The sequence below is a fragment of the Schistocerca piceifrons genome, chromosome X (genome assembly GCF_021461385.2).
Source record: "Schistocerca piceifrons isolate TAMUIC-IGC-003096 chromosome X, iqSchPice1.1, whole genome shotgun sequence".
In the NCBI taxonomy this organism is placed as follows: Eukaryota; Metazoa; Arthropoda; class Insecta; order Orthoptera; family Acrididae; genus Schistocerca; species Schistocerca piceifrons.
Window position 1 is genome coordinate 100,850,602 of NC_060149.1, and position 27,384 is coordinate 100,877,985.

At 42.0% G+C, this 27,384-nt stretch overlaps 1 protein-coding gene across 1 annotated transcript in view; it reads right to left on the minus strand.

Moving 5' to 3' along the window:
* The window catches only part of LOC124722972, a 210,686-nt gene extending 194,965 nt beyond the window's left edge, over window positions 1-15,721 (minus strand). Inside the window, exons 1-2 of the mRNA XM_047248140.1 lie at window positions 15,663-15,721; window positions 6,689-6,811 (exon numbers count right to left, since the gene is read on the minus strand). Of these exons, the coding sequence (XP_047104096.1) occupies window positions 6,689-6,807 (119 nt within the window). The 5' untranslated portion in view covers window positions 6,808-6,811; window positions 15,663-15,721. The remainder of the gene's footprint in view (window positions 1-6,688; window positions 6,812-15,662) is intronic.
* Between the last annotated feature and the right edge of the window lie 11,663 nt (window positions 15,722-27,384).

Here is a 27,384-nt window from a genome sequence, read left to right on the forward strand (position 1 = left end):
GATCCAATTTGCGACTTCTTCATGAGATCGGAAGTATTGGTCAGCCAGGTCATGCGCCATTGATCTAAACAGGTGATAGTCAGAGGGAGCAATGTCTGGAAAATACGGCGGGTCGGGTAGGACTTTCCATTTTAACGTTTCCAAGTACGTTTTGACCTCTTTTGCAACGTGGTCGTGCTGCAAAATCACTTTATCGTCCCTCTCGCTGTACTGCGGCCGTTTGTCTTTTAATGCTCTGCTCAAACGCATTAATTGCGTTCAATAACTAGCACCTGTGATTGTTTCACTTGGTTTTAACACCTCATAGTACACGACGCCGAGCTGGTCCCACCAAATGCAGAGCATGATCTTGGAGCCGTGAATATTCGGTTTGGCCGTCGACATGGAAGCATGGCTGGAATATCCCCATGATTTTTTGCGTTTAGGGTTATCCTAATGAACCCATTTTTCGTCCCCGGTCACAATGAGATGCAGAAATCCCTTCCATTTTTGCCTCTGAAGCAACTGTTCACAATCACACAAACGCCGTTCAACGTCTCTTGGTTTCAGCTCACACGGGACCTAAGTTCCTTCTTCCTGAATCATGCCCATAGCCTTGAGACGTTCTGAAATGGCTTTCTGTGTCACTCCCACTAATAGTGACAATTCTTCTTGAGTTTGACGCGAGTCTCCTCTCAGCAATGTTTCCAATTCTGCATCTTCGAAAACATTCTGTCTTCCACCCCTATGCTAGCCTACGACGTTAAAATCACCGTCCTTGAAGCGTTTAAATCACTCACGACACGTTTTTTCACTAATAGCGTCCTTAACATACGTACTTGAGAGCATTTGATGAGACTCAGCCGCTGTTTTCTTCATATTGAGACAAAACAGTAACACCTCCCGCAAATGACGAGAATTAAGCTCGTAAACTGACATTTTCAATCAAGAACAACTTTATGATGCAGACACAAATCGACTAATGTTTGAATGAGGTTGTGTTGACCGAGATCCAAGCTAACTGCCAGACGTCTGTGATCTGTTTCTTTCGACCGCTACTTACCGTTGTCGCCAACTAACGGCAAACTGCAGAAGCAAAGTTGTGCACCTTGTAGTTTTCTTGGATTACTGTGCAATATTGTTTAAATATTATTACAAAGAATACCTGCTTCACAGGTAATTAAAGTTCAAGTACATATAAATCTTTAATGAACAGATTTACGACAGTAATGTTAGAAAAAAAATTATGCACAATTTTAAAGACGGTGTATTTTTGGTACCCATCATGACAGGTTCCTTTTGGAAGTTAATTGTACACAGTATTATATTTTATTGTCTTGCAAAGTAATTTATGAACTACTCCAAGTCAAAAGAATGATAAGCTTTTAGAGGTAGCCTTTACTATTCTAATAATCAAAGAGCGTTGACTAGTCAAACTATACTAGTTTTTGGGTCTCCATCATATTCTCAACCTATTAAGAAAAAAATTGAACTATTACTGTTGCTAATAAAACTGATATATGTAGAGGAGCTTAAACAGTGTATTTATGATGTTATTCATCTTTATTTGTATTCTTCATGTCAGCCAAGACAGAAGCCCCTCATGTCCAAATTTAGTTCTGCACTTCATGCAGTGACATTTCAGTATTTGATTAAGTGATGCTCTTGAGAGTGCCTGTCATTAGTATGAGCTTGGTGCAACTTTCCTCCCCATAATTTAATGGTGTGTATGTTATTGGTAACTGCTGCTACACACAGTACACAGTGCACTGTGACAGTTTGTACCCTATTTGCTTTTCAAAGGGAAATCTCAACAAAATTAGCTTCAGTAACCAATATTCAATTTTCTGAAATATTTATTTCCAAATTAAGGTGCGTGATTGGGCTGGCGACCGTTCATTTTTTTTTTTCATTTATGATTTTACCATTTTCGTTAACTCCAAAGATCAAAGACGGTTTGGTTTTTCTGTAATTCCACCAAAATCGAAATTATAGTCCGATACCCTTGTCCATTAGACACACACGCGGTCAAACTTTTAAATCCTCTCAGAGGGTAACATTAGCGTGTTTCACGGCACGTTATGATATTCATATATAAAACAACGAGGCAAAACTTCACAGACTTTACACCGTTCTTTCAGCTAAGCAGTCACAACACCAAAACAAAATGTATACACTCTTCCCGTTTCAACCGCACAGTAATCAGGTTGACCAGGTAGAAGAAGACTAGATTCATAACCTATTTCAGTTCTTTGGATTACTATCGATGGGGCTACATAAGACAATTGGATTTGCGCAGCAGACATACCTAATGCGGAGGCTCTTCATTAGCAGGTCATGAAAACGTTCGAAACCATTTGAGACTGTCATGGGGTGTTTGGGTATCTGAAAGAGTCCCGGCAGTCCATGAGTGTGCAGAAGCAGTGGCGGACATCTTGAGCGTTTGTTAGAATTCTGAATTGAGAATTTTGTAGAATGTTGTTCATTAATAATTCATAAAATGGTTCAAATGGCTCTGCGCACTATGGGACTCAACTGCTGAGGTCATTAGTCCCCTAGAACTTAGAACTAGTTAAACCTAACTAACCTAAGGACATCACAAACATCCATGCCCGAGGCAGGATTCGAACCTGCGACCGTAGCGGTCTTGCGGTTCCAGACTGCAGCGCCTTTAACCGCACGGCCACTTCGGCCGGCTAATAATTCATAATCGGAGGATTTTACGATATATGTTTTTATCGAATTTTCCTGCCGGCCGCGGTGGCCGTGCGGTTCTAGGCGCTTCAGTCCGGATCCGCGCGACTGCTACGGTCGCAGGTTCGAATCCTGCCTTGGGCATGGATGTGTGTGATGTCCTTAGGTTAGTTAGGTAGAAGTAGCTCTAAGTTCTAGAGGACTGATGACCTCAGATGTTACTTTGTGCCAGGAAGGGCTCTCAACAAGGGAAGTGTCCAGTCGTCTCGGAGTGAACCAAAGCGATGTCGTTCGGACATGGAGGAGATACAGAGAGACAGGGCCTGTCGATGACATGCCTCGCTCAGGCCGCCTAAGGACTCCTGCTGCAGTGGATGACCGCAACCTATGGATTATGGCTCTGACTCAAACTGCGCACAATAGGTTGCATGATGCGCAACGTCACTCCCGAAGTCTATGGCGAGGTCCATCTTTGCAACCACGACACCATGCAGCGCGGTACAGATGGGCCCAACAACATGCCGAATGGACAGCTCAGGATTGGAATCACGTTCTCTTCACCTATGAGTGTCTCATATGCCTTCAACCAGACAATCGTCGGAGACGTGTTTGGAGGCAACCTGGTCAGGCTGAATGCTTTAGACACATTCATTGTCCAGCGAGTGCAGCAAGGTGGAGGTTCCCTGCTGTTTTGGGGTGGCTTTATGTAGGGTCGACGTACGCCGCTGGTGGTCTTGGAAGGCGCTTTAACGGTTGTACGATACGTGAATGTCATCCTCCGACCGATAGTGCAACCATATCGGCAGCATATTGGCGAGGCATTCGTCTTCATGGGCGACAATTCGCGCCCCCATCGTGCACATCTTGTGAATGACTTCCTTCAGGATAACGACATCGCTCGACTAGAGTGGCCAGAGCATGTTCTCCAGACGTGAACCCTATCGAACATGCCTGGGATATATTGAAAAGTGCTGTTTATGGATGACGTGACCCACCAACCACTTTGACTGATCTACGCCGCATCACCGTTGAGTGGGAAAATCTGGGCCAACAGTGCCTTGATGAACTTGTGGATAGTATGCCACGACGAATACGGGCATGCAGTAATGTAAGAGGACGTGCTACTGGGTATTAGAGGTATTGGTGTGTACAGCAATATGGACCACCACCTCTGAAAACCTCGCTGTATGGTGGTACAACACGCAATGTGTGGTTTTCATGAGCAATAAAAAGGGCCGAAATGATGTTTATGTTGATCTCTATTCCAATGTTACTCTGCAGTGATATATCATGCGAGAATTATTCTCGTCCTTAAGTTTTGCACACCACTGTATCTGCGAACGGTCACCATTAGGCATTTAAAAATATGTCACTGAGTGATTAGCTGTCGTTTAAACAATAAAGGAGACTTTCCTCTACTTGGCAACAACTTGTGTTTAACTAACGCTTCTAACCAAAGCACCAAATGCTGGCATCCTACAATTAAGTCTGAATGCGACATCAGTTCTCTACAGATGGCAGCACTTTCCGAAAGGGATATTAGGGAACTGCTGACATGGCCGATTAGGACATTTATGTAAATTGTGAGTAACAAGTGTTGAACGGCGTGTCCCTGGTTACACCTTATGTTAACATAGCTTCCAACGAAGGGTTTCAGTCAGAAAACTTAGTTCTGAGTTCTACTTGACATAATTCCACGATGCAGCTGCACGTCTGCAGCGTACTTTCCTCATTAACCACTGGTGTGGAACTGTCAGAAGAGTCATGAAACACTGCATCTCCTTAACTGCTTCGGTAATTGTATGACTAAGGCAATAAACGCACCAGTAGTGCGTCAATAATAACGACGGATACACATAAATTACACGTTTTATGTATCAAAAGATATGTGATACGTCCAAGACGTTGAACGTTATATGTAAAACTATATTAATGTGGAAGCTAGTAAAAAAAAGATTTATAAAGTAAATGTTTCGATGCAGAGATGTGAGTCACTGTGTCGCAAAACAAGGTTCAGTAATCGGTATACACAGTCAGCATTCCAGCACTCATCAACTTAGAAGTGAAAAAGGAATTAGAATTACATTCAGGTTACTAATAGTGAATTTCTTACTGAAATATACAAGCGATTACCATAAACTTGCAGTGAAATACTTACTCGTTTTAGTCCCATAATCTCGGTTAGCAACTGAAAACTGCATTCATTCTCGGAATAGACTTGTCACTGAATCTAACTAAACACTTTGTTGAATACGCCATAACCAAAAACTAGGCACATAGAATCCACAAACCCGTCTCATATTTCCACTATTTAGGCAATGTCAGTTGCAGAATGTTATCCTCAGTTAGAAAAGCCCTGTATTTCATCAATGCATACGGTTTCCACTGAATAAAAGAATTATTCTGTACCCAGACACTCACGCATACGTATGCACACGCCACGCTATTACTTAGTTTGCCATTTCCCCTGTTGAGGCTACTTTTTATCAAAAAACATACACTATGTGATCAAAACTATCTGGACACCTGGCTGAAAATGACTTAAAAGTTCATGGCGCCCTCCATCGGTAACGCTGGAATTCAGTATGGTGTTGGCCCACCCTTAGCCTTGATGACAGCTTCCATTCTCGCAGGCATACGTTCAATCAGGTGCTGGAAAGTTTCTTGGGGAATGACAGCCCATTCTTCACGGAGTGCTGCACTGAGGAGAGGTATCAATGTCGGTCGGTGAGGCCTGGCAAGAAGTCGGTGTTCCAAAACATAACAAAGGTGTTCTGTAGGATTCAGATCAGGACTCTGTGCAGGCCAGTCCATTACAAGGATGTTATTATTGTCGTGTAACCACTCCGCGACAGGCCGTGCATTACGAACAAGTGCCTGATCGTGTTGAAAGATACAATCGCCATCCCCGAATTGCTCTTCAACAGTGGGAAGCAAGAAGGTGCTTAAAACATCAATTTAGTCCTGTGCTGTGATAGTGCCACGCAAAACAACAAGGGGTGCAAGCCCTTTCCATGAAAAACATGACCACACCATAACACCACCGCCTCCGAATTTTACTGTTGGCACTACACACGCTGGCAGATGGCGTTCACCGGGCATTCGCCAGACCCACACCCTGCCATCGGATCGCCACATTGTATGCCTTGATTCGGCACTCCACACAACATTTTTCCACTATTCAATCGTCCAATGTTTACGCTCCTTACACCAAGCGAGTCGTCGCTTGGCATTTACCGGCGTGATGTGTGGCTTATGGGCAGCCGCTCGACCATGAAATCCAAGTTTTCTCACCCCCCGCCTAACTGTCATAGTACTTGCAGTGGATCCTGATGCAGTTTGGAATTCCAGTGTGATGGTCTGGATAGATGTCCGCTTATTACACATTATAATCCTCTTCAACCGTCGGCAGTCTCTGTCAGTCAACAGAGGAAGTCGGCCTGTACGCTTTTGCTTTGTACGTGACCCTTAATGTATCCACTTCACTATCACATCGAAAACAGTGGACCTAGGGATGTTTAGGAGTGTGGAAATCTCGTGTACAGAAGTACGACACAAGTGACACCCGATCACCTGACCACGTTCGAAGTCCTTGAGTTCCGCGGAGCGCCCCATTCTGCTCTCTCACGATGTCTAATGACTACTGAGGTCGCTGATATGAAGTACTTGGCAGCAGGTGGCAGCACAATGCACCTAATATGAAAAACGTATGTTTTGGGGTGGGGGTGTTCGGATACTTTTGACCACATAGTGTATGTTTCTACTAAATTTAAGCAAATTTACATGACATTGTAGAAAAAGAAGGTTAAATGCGTGCTTATATATGTATGTAGTCTTTTCTAGTACGTGTAGATATTTGCTATCCAAGAAAATAGAACAGAGATTTGTGTCACTCCTATCGTTGAGTTGAATATTTAAAGTGATGCATTGGGACAGAACGTTATAAACATAAATGAGACTCTTGTAGAAAATATAAAATATTTGTGGGCATATATATTGTATAAATAATACTTACGGTATCTGGCGAAGAGTCCGCGGTTCAGAACGTGGCTGCGTCACACTACTGCAAGACTCAGTAAGAGTTTTTTCTGAAGGTGATTTAAGTTTCCACTTCTTCTTCTTCATTTCACTCATGGACCTAGATAATTATTTGAAGGTAAGTCTTTAATTATATGTGCAGTTCCCTTATGTTTAAATTTGTTACGCGAGTCCTAGAAGGCAAAAATGCTGTTGTAGAAGGTAAAGACAGCGCCGCTCATCTTATGATTAAAATATAACAGAAAAAAGTGCAGTGCAAGGTCAATGACACAAATACTAGATTTATTTTGGAAAGGGTAAACAAGGCAAAGACACTATGGCCAGTGACCAAAGTTGAAACAGGCGCTGCAGCTAGCGACTACGATATTTCTGGAATCAAGTTACAGGACAAAACTGTTGCAAATACTAACCAAATACCAAAACTATTAAATGAATACCTTATAAGTGTAAATAAATAAAAGAGTGATGTAGAAAATTACACAGATACGGTTAATTCCTTTGGAACTGAGCAATCTGAAAGTTAACGGTAAATTCAGCGAAGCTACAGCAAAAGATACATAAAATGCAATACTAGCACTAAAAAATAAAACATCAGCAGTGTGGGATGGAATATCAACCAAAGCGTTAAAAGCAGTCTCTAAAATAGTTACGCAGCTATTATCCACAATAGTTCATCAGTCCTTTGGAAAAGGTTGTTTCCTAGATACTCTGAAGTATGCACTAGTTACCACAATTAAAAAAGGCACAAAAAAGCAAATGGGAAACTATTCTCCAGTCTCTCTTCTTCTTCTTCCATCGCTCTCAGAAATATTTGAAAAGATTGTCACAATACAAATTCTAGATTTGAAACAAAAATTTAGTATAATTTCAAAACGTCAGTACGTGTTCCATAAAGAACAGCATCTGCCATTAGTAAATGTGTGGTCAAAATTAGTTACTCTGTACAACACCCAGAAAGCGACAAGAATTTTTTGTGATCAATTAAAGGCCTTTCATGGTATGAAGCAGTGCTTGCCACTTGCTAAACTGGAAAAATATGGAAATAGGATCATTGTATTAGAATGGTTTAAGTCTTACCTAACCAGCTGAAGACAAAGCGTCGTTATAACGTAAGAGAGGAGAAATTATGCTTCAGAATAGAAAACCGTTTCACAAGAAGTTTTCCAAGGTTCAGTCTTAGGTCCCAGACTGTTTTCGTATTACATAAATAATATATCGTTCAATATTGACTGTCACTCAGTTTTATATGCAGATTACATATCTATGCCCATTGAGACTAACAATAATGATCAGATTCCTCAAACTGTCATAAATATCCTACAAAAATTAGATGACTGGTTTCATCAAAATGGGATAAAATTAAATATGGAAAAAATCAGTTAATGCAGTTCAAAACAAAACAGAACTAGTAAAGCTGAATAATGTTCAAACCCATCACAAACCCAGGATTTGCTGTATTTGTTTGAAATTCCTAGGGATGCAACTGGATTATTATCTGTTTATTCTCGGCCAGGCATCTACAGTACCTCACAACTAATTTGCAGTGACGATATTATACAATGCATCCAGCATGAACATCAGGAAAGTAGTATATAACATGCACTTGGAATCAATAATAAGTTACATAATTATATTCTGGGCAGCTCAACAATATATCTCGAATATTAACACTTCAAAAACAATCATTTGAAAATATACACCATGCGGAACGAAGAAAATCATTTCTCCCTCTTCTAAAAAATCTTGGTACACTAAGTGTTCTCTCACTCTACACCTGTGGACTGATGATCTATGTTTACAGTAATCCAGATTTATTTATAACAAATCAATTTCAATATGATTATAGCACCAGAAATGAAAATAATTCTATGCTGCCTAACCATCGATCAAAATTTTACGTTTAAACTCTGGGTATGAAATATCATAACAAAGTAAAAGGAATAGATTTCCTCAATATTAATTTAGAAACATCGAAGAAGTTAGATGACAAGTTGGTGCAGATATTTTATTATTCAATTCAAGAATTCATAAAGTACATGAGAATTTAAGCGGGAGAGATCACATACTTGAGATTAAAGTTTTTTATTTAAAAAAATCATTAATTACGCATCATATACAGTATATTATGTTAATAATATTTTAAGAAAAACTGTAAACAATCTTTAGTGCTTTAATGAGGCTCCTGTACATTAAGTCACTGACTTGAAATAGTATGTTATTTATGAGACAATAAACTTCTATTTTAGTTCTTCTGTCTCGATTTATGAGGCCACATGTTGTCAAGTACTGCAAGAAACAAGTCTCAGCACACACAAAGTTAGGCCGAGAGTGGTTGTTTCTCACAACAACAAGATTCTTCATGCCCAGAGTAAAATTTCCGTGCTAACGTACAAATTACGGAAATTTTCACTGAGGTGCACAAGTAGGCCAATAATAAGTCAATTTCAGGTCTTTCACAAAGTTTTATTTGTTTCAGGTCTACCTTCCTACAGTAAATCCATAAATATTTGTTTCAGAAAATATTGCGTCACAAGTGATTCAATAAATATTTAAGTGTTCATATAAACCACAAATTTATGTTTGACATTATCTGAGAAATGAACTTCAAGCTGAAATTCTATTTGCACATGGTACTGCTGCCTATTTTTGTTTGACGGTAACCATGTGTGTAATCAACATTATCTCGACAAAGAATGACAAGTATTTCAATTAAAATAACCAAGTCTGGAAGAGAAGCACATAAAATAGATGTAAAGCAGGGGTAGACCTAATAATGAATAAGAAAATAGGAATGCGAGTAAGATATTATGAACACGTAGTTAACGCATAATCGGAGCCAAGATAGACACAAAACCAACACCTTGCCACATTAGTTCAAGTTCATATGCCAATTAGCTACGCAAATGATGAAGAGATTGAAAGAATGTATGAAGAGACAAAATATTCAGATACTTAAGGGAGAGAAAAATTTAACTGTGAGGCGTGACTGGAATTCGCTAGCAGAAAAAAAAGAGAATGCCAAATAGTAGGAGAACATGGACTGGGGAAAAGAAATGAAAGAAGAAGCCACCTGATAAAATTTTGCAGAGAGCATAATTTAATCATCGCTAACGCTTGATTTAAGAATCATGAAGGAAGATTATATACGTGGAAGAGATCTGGAGACACTGGAAGGCTTCAGATTGATTATGTATTCTAAGACAAAAAAAAAAAAATGACGCACCATGAAGGAATTACCCGAATGGGACGGAAATTGGTTGATGTGACGTACATGTACAGACTACAAATGATTAAAATTTCGGAAAAATTGGTGCATGACGGAGGGTACCTTGTACCACTACTAGTTTCCTGTTCCACTCGCAAATAGAGCGAGGGAAAAACGACTATCAAGAAGCCTCCGTACGAGCCCTCCATTTCTCGGACCGTATCTTCATGGTCCTTAGGCGGAATGTGCATTGGCAACACTAGAATCGTTCTGCAGCCGGCCTCAAATGCCGGTTCTCTAAATTTCCACAGTAGCGCCTTGCGAAAAGAACGTCGTCTTCCATCCAAGGATTCCCGTTGGAATTCACGAAGCATCTCCGTAATACTTGCGTGCTGATTGACACTACTGATAACATATCCAGCATCACGCCTCTGAAATGGTTTGATGTCTTCCTTTAATCCGACCTGGTACTCCCGGGGAAGATGCTCAGTACTCATTTGATAGCAGGCTAAGTGGACCTAGGCCGTCCTGGAGGGACTGGGACGAGGGAAAATCTTCGCTTCTATCCGGGATAAACCAACAGTCCTGAGGTTAAAATATTTAATTCCGGATGAGTACCTTGAGGAGAGACGTCTGTAAGCTGTAAGGGAATGAAGACCTACTAGGAACGTGAGGTATTTAGCATCTCCAACTAGGAGATGGAAACATGAAACTGTCATACAGAGGACGAAGTTCTTGCATATTAGCAATGAGTACAAACTGAAAGGTCGACAAGCTTCTTTGTCAATAGCCTTTGTATATATGGATCCACAGCTGCTGTCCATTTCTTAAAATAAGCCATTTTCCAGCGTAAGCTGTAATTTTATTTTAAAACGGCGCACTTTATTTCATTAGTAGCTCTAGTTAATTCCGCTCCCTTGGACATCCCTAAACTACGTGGGTACAAATATTGTCATTCTTAGAGCATATTATGATCCACAGGCAGTGTAGGATAAAGCAACACGTGATGGCGTCCGTACTAAAAAGTTCTGCACAACCATAATAGGTATGTATACGACTAACATAGGCCTAAGTGTTAAGTTCTCGTGTAAAATTAAGAAGTTGCAGCACTTAAGTCGGTTTCGGCACCAAACCTGTGTACATAACACTGAAATACTTTAGTGTAACTATTGAACTGGAAACACTCATTGCGTGGTTAACGTCTGTAAAGTCATCCGATGTTGCTACTGCTGTATGGATCATAATATGCTGTGAACAGAACAATTTTTGTTGCAACGTAAATTGATAATGACCAAGGGAGCGACATTTGCTAATTACTAATACTGGAATGATCTGTTGATTTCAAAACGAAAGATCAGCCAACGCAGAAGAATTACTTTTTTTATGATATATCTGTGTCAAAATCAAGGTGGATAATGAACAGACTGCCATATAGCTTGCCAACGGCCTTGCCGCAGTGATAACACCGGTTCCCGTAGGATCACAAAAGTTAAGCGCTGTCACCGTCTGGATCTACCGAGTGTTCTTAGCAAGCAGGGTAGACTCAATTCTCGTGAGGCCAGTTGAGGAGCTACTTGATTGAGAATTAGCGACAATAGTCACGAAAACTAACAACGGCCTGGAGAGCAATGTGCTGGCTCCATGCCCCTCTGTAACGCCGAGGCCTGAGGATGACACGGCGACCGTCGATAACTTTGGGCCTTCAAGGCCTGTTCCGACGGTGTTCCTTTTGTCATCTAACATGCCCGTCTCAAACATTCAAGGATCTATTGGAAGTACGATATAAGGTTATAACTTTGTGATTTTTAATCGTACTCGAGAGAACTTAAAGATATGACTACAGTTATATGACACTTGTTATGATTCGGAGCGGAATCTTCCCTTAAGAGAGGCGATTAGAGCATGCCGCGACAGTTTTCGTGATAAATTTCCTGGGCTCTCGAGAGTACTTGACATACATCTCTTTATTTAGAAAATCATAGCTGTTTCATTATTTTGAAAGGGGAACGAGTTTCAGGCTCTGACCCTATAACAAAATAATCTCTCCTTCGAGTACAATCGCGTGCTGACACCTTGATTCAACGCATTCAACGATTCTATAAATATCTGAGGTAAGTAGCTTAGGTGACTCATCTTGTATTTTTCCTGCGTGGAAAGACTGAACAGAAAGAAAACACGTCGAAACTGTTCGTAAAGAATGGTTAGGAAGAAGGTACCAGCCAAGTTTCTAAAGTGCTGGTTGAAGAAAGGTGCAGTAAAGCGAACTAGCCGAGCTAGGTTGTGATACTAGCTCACAACTAAGAATATATATGTTACGATACGCGCGGTAAAATCTCACTGCTGCGTAATTAAGAAACTATCAAAGGAGCATATTTACAAGTACGTGGTTGGTTCAATGCGTATCTGACAAATAGAATCCAGTACGTTTTACTGGGCGCCTAACGGGTTGGGTTGCTTGAAGGTGGAAACCAGACAGCGAGGTCATCGGTCCTTGGGCGGCTAATGTTCCACAGAAACGAGAGCAACATCGTGTGTGCCACAATGAAGTGCAATAGGACCACTAATAGTCTCAATATGCAAAACGATTTCTCAGACAGGATAAGCAGCACCTCTACAAGATTGTTCGCTGGCGATGCTGTTGTGTACGGGAACTTATCGTTGTTGGACGTTGTAAGGAACTCCAGAAAGCCTTGGACAAAATTTCCACTTGATGCAATGCAATGAATTGCAGCTCTCTTTAAAAGTGCTTAAATGTAAGATAGTGACTATGACAGAGAGAAAGAAGCCGATAGTACCTGATTGCAAGATTAGTGATGAACGTTTTGAGGACATCACATCGTATAAGTAGTTAACGGTAATACTAAGAAGCCGCATGGAATAGGACAATCACTAAAACCAGTATTAGGGAAGGCGAATGGAAGGCTTAAATTTGTTGGAAGAGTTCTGAGAGAATTAAATGCGTCTGTAAAGGAAATCGCTTACAAAACTTTAGTATGATCAAATCCAGAGTAGCGTTCCAGTGCTTGGAGTCCATATCAAATAGGCATCAGAGCGAATGAATTTCGTGATGCGTACCAGGATGAGGTCGGTATGGCTCATACCAAAGTATAACAGAAATGCTCGAGGACCTTAAATGGCCCTTCACCGCAGGATGATGTAGGCCTCGCGAAACCCTGTTAGGTAAATTTAGAGAACCTACATTCTAAAAGGTATCAAAGAAATAAGAAAACAGAAATTATGGAAACTACACCTATCACTTCATCGCACATAGGAGAAGAAAAAATGAAGGTATTTTCTATGTTCAATTAATCGTACCTCGGCTCCCAGACTTCTGCTGACGGTGATTGCAGCCGCGAAGTCAAGAGACGCTTGTTATTTGGCAGAAAGGCAATGTCCAACCCTGACATTCCTTTAAGGAGTAGAGACATAACTTTAACAACGAAAACCCGTATACTAAGGGCTACGGTCATTTCAGATGTGATGTACGGATGTGAGACCTGGATCACATGAAAGGCTGGACGGCATAGAATAGACACCTTTCAGTTGTGGTGTTGGTGGAAACTCTTAGAGTTCTACTGAACGCAAATAGAACGAATAGGTCAACATTACAGCAAATAAAACCAGACTGCTCCTTAGAAGCTCTGATATTTAAGTAAAAACTGTTCAATTTTGGCACATTATGAGAAAACATGATTGCCCGCATCTCGTGGTCGTGCGGTAGCGTTCTCGCTTCCCACGCCCGGGTTCCCGGGTTCGATTCCCGGCGGGGTCAGGGATTTTCTCTGCCTCGTGATGGCTGGGTGTTGTGTGCTGTCCTTAGGTTAGTTAGGTTTAAGTAGTTCTAAGTTCTAGGGGACTGATGACCACAGCAGTTGAGTCCCATAGTGCTCAGAGCCATTTTTGAGAAAACATGATTCGGTGGAAACGACGTTAATACAGGACAAGATCAAAGGCACAAGGGGGAGAGGGCGGCAAAGGATGAGATGGATCGATGACATCGCAGAAGTAATGAATTCCAACCCGTAAAGTCTGCGGGAGAATGTGCAGGACAGAACGAACTGGTGTACCTTGGTTCATAGAGTCGCGGAGACTCGGAATCGAGAGAGACATTCTAAAAAGAACACTATACAACTATTACGCTGCCACCATCGTATGCCACGCTTAGAGAATATGTGCGCAGTGTAAGAAGGATTAGGGCATGCACAGAGGTATATAGATAGTCAATATGTGAATGGAGTAGGCCAGAAAATCACTAAAACTTATACGATGTATCCTCCACGATGCCTTGTACAATTCCTTTTGAAGTGTAATAGCTGACAAGCCGGCCAAAGCAGTCATTTACGACGGAGGAACATGTAAAAGCAAAAACTGGTGAACTTAGAAACTTCATAAAACTAGTAATCAGAGAGAAACGGAACGGAGAACGGTAAGGGTCATCAAAACACAAAAGCAGAGATTATGTAAAAATTAACACAGCATAGGTGACTACGTTCTACAATGAAAAACATCATTGCTCCTGGAGATTCGAGAACACTGTAACAAGCCTCACGTTCAACTACAGCTGATACAGGAAACATCTACAGCTTGGCGGTTTAGTGGTCCCCTTCAGGCAACTACTGTAACAGAATAGGTTGTACATCACGTATTCTCCGACCGTCGGAACAGATACGACAGTTCAAGTCAATTACTGACGTCTAGGCTGCTATAAAGAGCTAGAGAGTACCATCTAATGTATTCACTTTTAATTTCACCTTTCAGCACCTATTTCTTTTGAAGACAGATGTTCCACAGCCACAAGTTGCTCTTATTTATTTATTTGTCTTTAGTTCTTTGCAATTTCAGTTTCGCTGTGACCAACGGTGATCCCAGCCTGACGGCTTCGCTGGTGGATGATTGCTTGAGAATGGAGCTGCAACCCCGAAAATACCGGATTGTTTGAATTAAAGTGCAACTACTCGCATATGTCCAGTGTAGGCTGTAATTATTGTATGGCAGGGAAACTTGGTAGATATTCTAATGCGCGATAATGCGGAACCGTTTTACGCTGAAAAAAAATTTAGTTTCAATTTTGGACACTAGATGCAAATGTGGCTCTGTGAGTGCATGAAAGACGTATGGAAATGTTTCCATATGTAATGTGTTAAGAATAGAACGTGAGCAGAAAAGGTCAAACAAATGAGAAAGGCATAATGTTAATGTTACTCGTCACTTACACAATTTGTTCAGTATGAGGACTGGAGACGTCGGCGAGATGTTGTACAGCTGGCCAAAACTGGAACTAATTTTCTTCCAGAGTAAATAGGTTCCGTATAAACGCATTAGCGTATCTTCTTAGTTTCGCTACCGCACGATAATTACAGCCCAGAATTAGCTTACATGAGTAGCTGCAATTTAATTATATGCACCCAGTAGTCGCAAGGAAAGAAAAATACATAAATAAAATAATAGATGTATAACATTTGTTGCCAAAACACTCTACCGTCTACGGTAAAACAACAAAATTCTCCTTGAAAAGTAACAGAGAAGATACACACACACACACACGCACACACACACACACACACACACACACACACACGCACACACATGTGATGGCTGCATGAATCCCTTCTCAGATACCGGGATAATAGAAGAAAAGAAGTTGTGATACTCAGCCTCATGCAATGCCGAAAGAGAAAAAGTGCTGAAAGTCGAGTGCGACTGTGAATTGGTGCGAAGAGCGTATCGGTGCGAAGTGTGAGCCTACCGATAGACGGAAGGCGGCGAGAATCCGCAGAGCTCGACGGCGAGCACGTCCGCAGGGTCCATAGCGCGCTGCGCGACTGGCACAGCCGCTGCGTGCGCCGGCAACAATGCGGGAATCTGCCGCGGCCATCTTTCCGCTCGCACAACGCCCGCACTCTGCTTGCGCAACAACGAACCGTGTCCGTGGGGCCGCGCCAGCGGCTCTAGTCGAAAGCGCTGCTGCAACCCAGCCACCCTTCATTCATTATCTTGACGATGCCTCCTCATCGGAGAGCGTTAGGACACGGCTACATATGACGAAGTCTGCGATATTTGCCTTATTCTGGTTGAATGTTCCGTTGCAAAAATCTGAAGGGGAAAATACAGGAAGCAAAAGGCTATCTACAGCTTGCACAGAACCCAGATTACAGTTATAAGAGTCCCGGGACATGAAAGGGGGCCATTAACTGAGAACAGAGTGAGACAGAGTTGCAACCTACCCCCACGTCATTTGATTTGTACACAGAGCAAGCAATAAACAAATCCGAGGAGATATTTGGAAAAGAAATTAAAGTTCGAAGAGAAGAAATAAAAACTATGAGATTTGGCAACGACATTGTAAATGTGTGATATATCGTAAAGGATTTGGAAAATCATTTGAACGGAATGGATAACGTGTTGAACAGACGAACAGCAACAAAAATAATACAAGGAAAATAGAATGTACACTACTGGCCGTTAAAATTGCTACACCACGAAGATGTGCTACAGACGCGAAATTTAACCGACAGGAAGAAGATGCAGTGATATGCAAATGATTAGCTTGTCAGAGCATTCACACATGGTTGGCGCCAGTGGCGACACCTACAACGTGCTGACATGAGGAAAGTTTCTAACCGATTTCTCATACAGAAACAGCAGTTGACCGGTGTTGCCTGGTGAAACGTTGTTGTGATGCCTCGCGTACGGGGGAGAAATGGGTGCCATCACGTTTCCGACTTTGATAAAGGTCGGATTGTAGCCTATCGCGATTGCGGTTTATCGTATGGCGACATTGCTGCTCGAGTTAGTCGAGATCGAATGACTGTTAGCAGAATATGGAATTGGTGGGTTCAGGAGGGTAATACGGAACGCCGTGGTGTGTCCCAACAGCCTCGTATCACTAGCAGTCGAGATGACAGGCATCTTATCCGCATGGCTGTAATGGATCGTGCAGCCACGTCTCGATCCCTGAGTCAACAGATGGGGACGTTTTCAAGACAAAAACCATCTGCACGAACAGTTCGACGACGTTTGCAGCAGCGTGGACTATCAGCTCGGAGACCATGGCTGCGGTCACCCTTGACGCTGCATCACAGACAGGAGCGCCTGCGATGGTGTATTTAACGACGAACCTGGGTGCACGAATAGTAAAACGTCATTTTTTCGGATGAATCCAGGTTCTGTTTACAGCATCATGATGGTCGCATCCTCGTTTGGCGACATCGCGGTGAACGCACATTGGAAGCGTGCATTCGTCATCGCCATACTGGCGTATCACCCGGCGTGATGGTATGGGGTGCCATTGGTTACACGTCTCGGTCACCTCTCGTTCGCATTGACGGCACTTGGACCAGTGGACGTTACATTTCAGATGTGTTACGACCCGTGGCTCTACCCTTCATTCGATCCCTGCGAAACCCTACATTTTAGCAGGATAATGCACGAACGCATGTTGCAGGTCGTGTACGGGCCTTTCTGGATACAGAAAATGTTCGACTGCTGCCCTGGCCAGCACATTCTCCAGATCTCTCACCAACTGAAAACGTCTGGTCAATGGTGGCCGAGCAACTAGCTCGTCACAATACGCCAGTCACTAGTCTTGATGAACTGTGGTATCGTGTTGACTCTGCATGGGCAGCTGTACCTGTACACGCCATCCAAGGTCTGTTTGACTCAATGCCCAGGCGTATCAAGGCCGTTATTACGGCCAGAGGTGGTTGTTCTGGGTACTGATTTCTCAGGATCTATGCACCCAAACTGCGTGAAAATGTAATCACATGTCAATTCTAGTATAATATATTTGTCGAATGAATACCTGTTTTTCATCTGCATTTCTTCTTGGTGTAGCAATTTTAATGGCCAGTAGTGTAGTAGATTTGAATCAGGTGATACCGAAAGTGTTACATTAGGAAATGAGACACAGAAAGATGTACATGAATTTTGCCATATGGGCAGCAAAAGAAACAAGGATAACCTAGTTAAGGAGGGCTTAAAATGCAGACTGGAAATAGCGCGACGTCCGTCTGTGAAAAACAGAAATAAAGTGAATCCTAATAAGCGTATCGTGTGATTTAGTGGGCCACTCCGGGTGCGAGTGTTCGTACCGTATGCGTCTGTAGTGTGAACATGGCTGTTGCCCTCTTGCGGGACTAGAGTGACCACGGCGTACGCGATTGGAGCTTACACACCAGACAAATACATTCAGAGCAGGCTTTCTAACCTACATTTACAAACACTCCGGACAAAATATTACTCTCTCCCTTAAAAGAGAACACTGGTCGCAGCCCGCATCTCGTGGTCGTGCGGTAGCGTTCTCGCTTCCCACGCCCGGGTTCCCGGGTTCGATTCCCGGCGGGGTCAGGGATTTTCTCTGCCTCGTGATGGCTGGGTGTTGTGTGATGTCCTTAGGTTAGTTAGGTTTAAGTAGTTCTAAGTTCTAGGGGACTGATGACCTAAGATGTTAAGTCCCATAGTGCTCAGAGCCATTAACACTGGTCGCTTTGGAGCGATTAAGACGGTGTAGAATAGGTTGTTGTTGTTGTTGTTGTGGTCTTCAGTCCTGAGACTGGTTTGATGCAGCTCTCCATGCTACTCTATCCTGTGCAAGCTTTTTCATCTCCCAGTACCTACTGCAACCTACATCCTTCTGAATCTGCTCAGTGTATTCATCTCTTGGTCTCCCTCTACGATTTTTACCCTCTACGCTGCCCTCCAATACTAAATTGGTGATCCCTTGATGCCTCAGAACATGTCCTACCAACCGATCCCTTCTTCTGGTCAAGTTGTGCCACAAACTTCTCTTCTCCCCAATCCTATTCAATACTTCCTCATTAGTTATGTGATCTACCCATCTAATCTTCAGCATTCTTCTGTAGCACCACATTTCGAAAGCTTCTATTCTCTTCTTGTCCAAACTATTTATCGTCCATGTTTCACTTCCATACATGGCTACACTCCATACGAATACTTTCAGAAATGACTTCCTGACACTTAAATCTATACTGGATGTTAACAAATTTCTCTTCTTCAGAAACGCTTTCCTTGCCATTGCCAGCCTACATTTTATATCCTCTCTATTTCGACCATCATCAGTTACTTTGCTCCCCAAATAGCAAAACTCCTTTACTACTTTAAGTGCCCCATTTCCTAATCTAATTCCCTCAGCATCACCCGACTTAATTAGACTACATTCCATTATCCTTGTTTTGCATTTGTTGATGTTCATCTTATATCCTCCTTTCAAGACACTGTCCATTCCATTCAACTGCTCTTCCAAGTCCTTTGCTGTCTCTGACAGAATTACAATGTCATCGGCGAACCTCAAAGTTTTTATTTCATCTCCATGAATTTTAATACCTACTCCGAATTTTTCTTTTGTTTCCTTTACTGCTTGCCCAATATACAGATTGAACAACATCGGGGAGAGGCTACAACCCTGTCTTACTCCCTTCCCAACCACTGCTTCCCTTTCATGTCCCTCGACTCTTATAACTGCCATCTGGTTTCTGTACAAATTGTAAATAGCCTTTCGCTCCCTGTATTTTACCCCTGCCACCTTTAGAATTTGAAAGAGAGTATTCCAGTCAACATTGTCAAAAGCTTTCTCTAAGTCTACAAATGCTAGAAACGTAGGTTTACCTTTCCTTAATCTTTCTTCTAAGATAAGTCGTAAGGTCAGTATTGCCTCACGTGTTCCAGTGTTTCTACGGAATCCAAACTGATCTTCCCCGAGGTTGGCTTCTACTAGTTTTTCCATTCGTCTGTAAAGAATTCGTGTTAGTATTTTGCAGCTGTGACTTATTAAGCTGATAGTTCGGTAATTTTCACATCTGTCAACACCTGCTTTCTTTGGGATTGGAATTATTATATTCTTCTTGAAGTCTGAGGGTATTTCGCCTGTTTCATACATCTTGCTCACCAGATGGTAGAGCTTTGTCAGGACTGGCTCTCCCACGGCCGTCAGTAGTTCCAATGGAATATTGTCTACTCCGGGGGCCTTGTTTCGACTCAGGTCTTTCAGTGCTCTGTCAAACTCTTCACGCAGTATCATATCTCCCATTTCATCTTCATCTACATCCTCTTCCATTTCCATAATATTGTCCTCAAGTACATCGCCCTTGTATAGCCCCTCTATATACTCCTTCCATCTTTCTGCTTTCCCTTCTTTGCTTAGAACTGGGTTTCCATCTGAGCTCTTGATATTCATACAAGTCGTTCTCTTATCTCCAAAGGTCTCTTTAATTTTCCTGTAGGCGGTATCTATCTTACCCCTAGTGAGATAGGCCTCTACATCCTTACATTTGTCCTCTAGCCATCCCTGCTTAGCCATTTTGCACTTCCTGTCGATCTCATTTTTGAGACGTTTGTATTCCTTTTTGCCTGTTTCACTTACTGCATTTTTATATTTTCTCCTTTCATCAATTAAATTCAATATTTCTTCTGTTACCCAAGGATTTCTACTAGCCCTCGTCTTTTTACCTACTTGATCCTCTGCTGCCTTCACTACTTCATCCCTCAAAGCTACCCATTCTTCTTCTACTGTATTTATTTCCCCCATTCCTGTCAATTGCTCCCTTATGCTCTCCCTGAATATCTGTACAACCTCTGGTTCTTTTAGTTTATCCAGGTCCCATCTCCTTAATTTCCCACCTTTTTGCAGTTTCTTCAGTTTTAATCTACAGGTCATAACCAATAGATTGTGGTCAGAGTCCACATCTGCCCCTGGAAATGTCTTACAATTTAAAACCTGGTTCCTAAATCTCTGTCTTACCATTATATAATCTATCTGATACCTTTTAGTATCTCCAGGGTTCTTCCATGTATACAACCTTCTTTCATGATTCTTAAACCAAGTGTTAGTTATGATCATGTTGTGCTCTGTGCAAAATTCGACCAGGCGGCTTCCTCTTTCATTTCTGTCCCCCAATCCATATTCACCTACTATGTTTCCTTCTCTCCCTTTTCCTACACTCGAATTCCAGTCACCCATGACTATTAAATTTTCGTCTCCCTTCACAATCTGAATAATTTCTTTTATTTCATCATACATTTCTTCAATTTCTTCGTCATCTGCAGAGCTAGTTGGCATATAAACTTGTACTACTGTAGTAGGCGTGGGCTTCGTATCTATCTTGGCCACAATAATGCGTTCACTATGCTGTTTGTAGTAGCTTACCCGCATTCCTATTTTCCTATTCATTATTAAACCTACTCCTGCATTACCCCTATTTGATTTTGTGTTTATAACCCTGTAGTCACCTGACCAGAAGTCTTGTTCCTCCTGCCACCGAACTTCACTAATTCCCACTATATCTAACTTCAACCTATCCATTTCCCTTTTTAAATTTTCTAACCTACCTGCCCGATTAAGGGATCTGACATTCCACGCTCCGATCCGTAGAACGCCAGTTTTCTTTCTCCTGATAACGACATCCTCTTGAGTAGTCCCCGCCCAGAGATCCGAATGGGGGACTATTTTACCTCCGGAATATTTTACCCAAGAGGACGCCATCATCATGTAATCATACAGTAAAGCTGCATGCCCTCGGGAAAAATTACGGCTGTAGTTTCCCCTTGCTTTCAGCCGTTCGCAGTACCAGCACAGCAAGGCCGTTTTGGTTATTGTTACAAGGCCAGATCAGTCAATCATCCAGACTGTTGCCCTTGCAACTACTGAAAAGGCTGCTGCCCCTCTTCAGGAACCACACGTTTGTCTGGCCTCTCAACATATACCCCTCCGTTGTGGTTGCACCTACGGTACGGCTATCTGTATCGCTGAGGCACGCAAGCCTCCCCACCAACGGCAAGGTCCATGGTTCCATGGTTCAGGGGGGGGGGGGGGGGTAGAACAGGTACCAGATGGAAATGTGACCCGCCACTGACACCAGTCATCATAGTGAAGTGGGGTATATGTGCGAGCTGGTAGTCTGGACACAGCGACATGACTCACCGTACAGACGTGACGAGATCGCTGTGCCCATCACCATACCGTGAATAAAGTTGCCCAAATTATGGTGTATCCACCTGAATTGCACAACATTATTGCTCACCAATAATATTCAAATAAAAATCTCAGTTCATGCTCATGGCAACCTGAATGAGTGAGCCCAGTTCACGATACGAAAAACACCCCACAAACACCACAGAAACACATGGAGCCCGAGTTACACCCCATACACATTATCAGTTAATACCCGAACTGGGCCGACGGAAAGAGGCAAAATCGCGACTCGTTGGACCATAATTCATGCCTCTGATAAGCTAGTGTCCAGTTTCTATGTTATTTAGTCCACTGAAGACGTTGTCTGGCCCAGTGAAGACTTACAGAGCATTGGCCTTTTGTGGCGTGCCCGACTCCAAATGCACATAGTATGCAGTTCCCTTCATAAACTGGTTGAGATGAACCTCCATTCACTGACAGCGGCAGTTCCCGTCGGGTATGAAACCGAGATGGAAAATCCACGATACTAGTTTCCGGTCCCTGTTGGTTATGATCTGCTTGTGACCATTGCTTTCAAGCTACGTTACGTGACTGTGAGTAGTACATGTGCGCGTAACCACTTCATGTGAGAAGCATTTCCAGTTGACCCATGACTGGAAATGAGCACCGAACTCGAACTTTACCACGCTGTTTAGGATATATTACAATTTAACTTGCAGAGTCCTCTATGTCCTTCATGTCCACTTCTTTCTACACCTCCGTTCGCAAGTCCCGAACTGTTTCCATCTCGTTTTGCTCCAGCCTCTCTGAAACAATAATCTTCTCATCCTCTGCCTGCGTATCCTTCTCTGTAATATGTCCCTTATCCACTGACAATACATCTGAATTCACACTGAGAATGTTGAGGCGTAGCACCTTCACATGTCACTTGTTAGGACGATATCGTTATAGCATGAGTCATCGACAGATGTCACCAGCTGACATGGACCTGAGTTACAGAGCTGCACGTAATTGTACTAGTGGGTGGCAGAGGTCAGCAGTTGACGGACAGTGCTAGCAGTCGTAGTCAAAACAATGTTGTAAAGTTATGTTTGATTAATATTTAATGTATTTGCACAATTATAATTGTTTTATATGTGTAGTAATTAGCAGTGGGAGTGTTGTATGAGTGAAGAAGAACAGAAGTAAATGAAAATTGTTTTGTTTATTCGTGAAGTACCAGTTAAACTATACAGGGGACGTACTATAATTAAATGTGCAGTCAGTTCATGGTACTAATAAATCGTGAGTAGAACACAAATTAATCGGTAATTTCGGAAGGAGCAATTTTATATTTGATACTTTTCTAAATTTATTTATTTTGCAATTGCCATAGAAAGAAATGTTTTACTATGATTGGTCATTGAAGTAAATCGCGGGTTAGCGCGGGATAATACTGCAACCTGATTTGCTGTTTGTGATATCAGCCAATCAGAAAAATGCAGACTCGCGCCAATCTATGCTGGGAACAAAGCCTTTGGTGTGATCTAGGGAAGTCGGGGCTGAGGGTTCGAACTAGTAAATGTCATTGAAAGCAGCTCCGACGAAAGTACTATAAAATCGCGGAAAAATGCTAATTACGAGTTCGTGAAGTAGTACAAAGTGTATTTAAGTGAACGGTATAGTGGAAGTCGTGTGGAATTTCGGACGGAACATCGAAATTATTGCTTTTGACTGTTAGTTAAAACCGCGTGGCGTGTTGTGCGATCTAAGACAGGTACTACGTGTAGAGCAGAGTGCACAACATTTGAGCGAGCATGTTCATAACTAAACGATCCAGTGAACTCTATTAACTTCGGTAACGGGTGTAAATACCATAAACTGGCTACGTGTATGATTGTGGTGTGCGTGGGAACTTTACATTGTGTAGCCACTTAGTACAGACTTGGCAGTATTAACTGTGATCTTTATCGTAAAAATACACCTGAAAATTTACATTGCCAAGTAACAACTTTTATTTCAGTAGCCAGCCACATCCCGTTTATCCGACAGTTCTATGCATGTTGAGACCTGCAGTAGACAGTAGTGGTCTAGTATTTTCTACTACAGCTTTTAGCTAGACAAATGAACATTGCTGGACACTGGCAGGGCGGTAAAAAGAAACGTGCCGCGCCGCAATGTGTATATCCAGCAGGTTACTATCATCATTTGTAATGTGTCATCTGCTTGTCCTTCTTTCAAATTGCATTCTTAAACAACTGACAAACACATCTGTCTACGTATTGAACATGTTAGCATGCAACTATGTACTATTGGGGGATAGCATTAGCTGCAACTCTGCCTGACACGATAAGTTCAGAACTAGGTGTCTCAGTGAATAGATCGGTGTCTTAATCAGCTTCTGTATCTGACTCCTCAGATGACATACCGTCTGTAAGAATAGTACGACCCTGGGTTTCTCTTCTTGTGGTTCTTTTAGATCCTTTTGCGATTCCTGCATGATTCTTTCTATATCTTCTGATATTTAGGCTCACTGCAGTTACTTTCCCTATCTTCCTTAGATTTTTCTTCTTATTTTCCTCCCTTTTCTCTCCTCAGATTATTGACATTACATTATTCCTAACCCTTTACCATGCTCCTCAAACTTAAGCTACTGGTTCACATGTGTATGAGTTTCTCTTCTTGTCTTTCTTTAAACATATTCGTCATTTACTCTCGACACTCCTTGATTATTGATTATACTTCATCCTTAAACTTCTCTTGACTGTCTTTAGCATGAGGTAACTCAATCAACAGCCTGGTGTCTGCTGTTGCTTCCAGCCGTGGCTCCACTTGTATCGAACATTCTGGCAGCAATATACATGTTTTGCGTTTTTTATATGTTCCACTTGTTTCATTACTAGCTTCACTGCATTTATCTTGTTTATAATTTTTTGAGGTTCTTTCTTATTTTCCTCCATTATCTCCTCATTATCTTGCTTTCTGTCTCCCTTCTTCTTCCTCATCTCCTTCCTCTTCTTTCCCCACGATTCTCTCATTTCCTCACTTCTCTTCATCATACTCCTCAAATACTGACACCCATTCATTCCTAAAATTGACTGTCGACATTATCTCCATCTTCTCTTCCTCACAATCGAACTGATCATCTGCAACACTAACTACTAGCACATCTTCCTTTTCTGACATTTTCTTTTCTTACGCTGATTGTAGAAAGTACAAAACACAAGCAAAATACGTCACATCGCATACACTAGCAATTTCAAACTTTTGTGCAGTTGGCATTATTGCAACACTTAAGTTTGTTACTGCTACTGCTGGTTGATCTGTGATGCTGCAAACTGCGCCCACTTCCTTGTGTTGTCGAGATGATCATCTTGAACCACTGCAATCCAAGATGATGTAGAATTCCTTTTTTTGTCTAAAACCACTGCAATCTGAGATGCTGTAGACTTCCGCTCTACGCATGTTCTGTCGACGATGACGCACTTTTATTACTCTCTCCACATGTAGAATTGTAGCTCTACTGTTCGCACATGTTACGCCAAATATAAAGCTGCTTGTCCTGTCAGGGTCGCCAAATGTAAAGCTCCTCACTCCTGTCTTTATTAATGTCTTCCCTAGTTTATTTTTATGGCTGTTGCACTATGGGACTCACATATAGGAGCTTTATATAGAGATCACGCTTCGTTATGTAATTAACCTGACCATGTGCCTAAAATGAATATGTGTCTCTTATGCTATACAGACATTAAAGTTATTTAATTAAAGAAAGAAAACTTCACTTTGAACTGGTAACAGTACAAGACAAATTACTTTGGTTTATTGTTGCGTTTGCATGTAACACACTTCCCTAACAGTGCCCTTGCTCACCTATTCTCGTTCAAAAGTTATTTTTGTTCCACATTCACACTGAAGTAACCATTGTCAGATTGCATTTTCACATTAATTAAACAGATAATCACTGATGACAAAAGCCTTTTCATTTTACATTAGGCAAAATCCCACACTGTTATTCTATGAACTGTTACAAAATTTTTCGCAGACTGCACTTTCTTGTTACACGAAGCAAAATGCATATGTGGGAGGAAGTAATATACTGCCCTCAGCATACTCCTTGCAATGGCAAACTGCTCTCTTATACCCAATGCCTCAAATGCACCCACCACCACCTGCAGGGGAGATGTAGAGAGGCATAATATATTGAAGAGATGCCTGCATTGTAACTACAACCTTCTACCACATGTATACTCACCTTGATTTTGAAATGCGTCTTGCTTACGAAGAACAGCCATTGCTCCAACAGAGCAATGGAATCGGGTGAGTTTTATAGTTGAAATGAGCTACTGCTCGGCCAGTTCTTTATAGTAAGAGTGTGTTTGTTGCACCATGCTAATTGTTAAACATTAAAACCCTATGACACTGACAAATGCTCACATACTTCCTGGATCTTAAGTGATTTTATATATATCCAACGCGCCGCACGTTTGAAAATATCTACAAACAATTGCAACAATTGGAACACGCAAACGGGTCCGTAACAAACCCATCACAGGAGAAACAGGTGCAGTTGGTGTATTAGCTGCTTTTGCCATGAACCCACACATGAGTTCATGCGACACCGCTAGAGGCAGTGCAATGAGTCAAAGTAGTGTAATGAGCATACTTCATCCTCACAGATTTCACCCGTATCATGTGTCGCTGCATCAGCAATTACATGGAGATAACTTTCATAATCGACTGGGTGTTGTGTGATGTTCTTAGGTTAGTTAGGTTTAAGTAGTTCTAAGTTCTAGGGGACTGATGACCATAGATGTTAAGTCCCATAGTGCTCAGAGCCAACGTTCATAATCGAGTGAATTTCTGTCAGTGGGCATTAACAGAGAATGCGTTGCAGTTCTACCTGTTTACTGATGAAGCAGGTTTCACAAATCACGGTGCACTGAATTTACGAAACATGCATTAGTGGTCCGTGGAAATCCTCGCTGGCTTCGACAGGTAGAGCGACGGCGATCGTGGAATGTAAATGTGTAGTGTGGAGTAATTGGCGAGCATCTCATTGGTCCTCATTTCATTGAAGGCACTCAAACAGCTGCAAAATACATCGAGTTTCTACAAAACGATCTGCCAACATTGCTAGAAAATATCCCGATGGAAACGCGTAGACGTATGTGGTGTCAACATGATGGTGCTCCTGCACATTCTGCAATGAACACTAGGCTGACCCTGACAGAATGTTCGACGGGCGTTTCGTAGGACGTGGCGGACGCATAAATTGGCCAGCCCGTTCTCCTGATCTTACACCTTTAGACTTCTTTCTGTGGGGTATGTTAAAGGAGAACGCCAGAGGATATGAAACATCGTATTGATGCAGCCTGTGGCAACATTACACCAGATGTGCTGCGTTGTGTAAGACATTCTTTACGCGGTAGATTGCAAATGTGTGCAGCAAATCATGGCACCACTTTGAACATTTATTGGCCTGAAATGTCAGGACACACACTTTTACATTCCGTAATTGAAAATAAAAAAACAAATTTATAAGTTTAACTGAATTATCATGTTA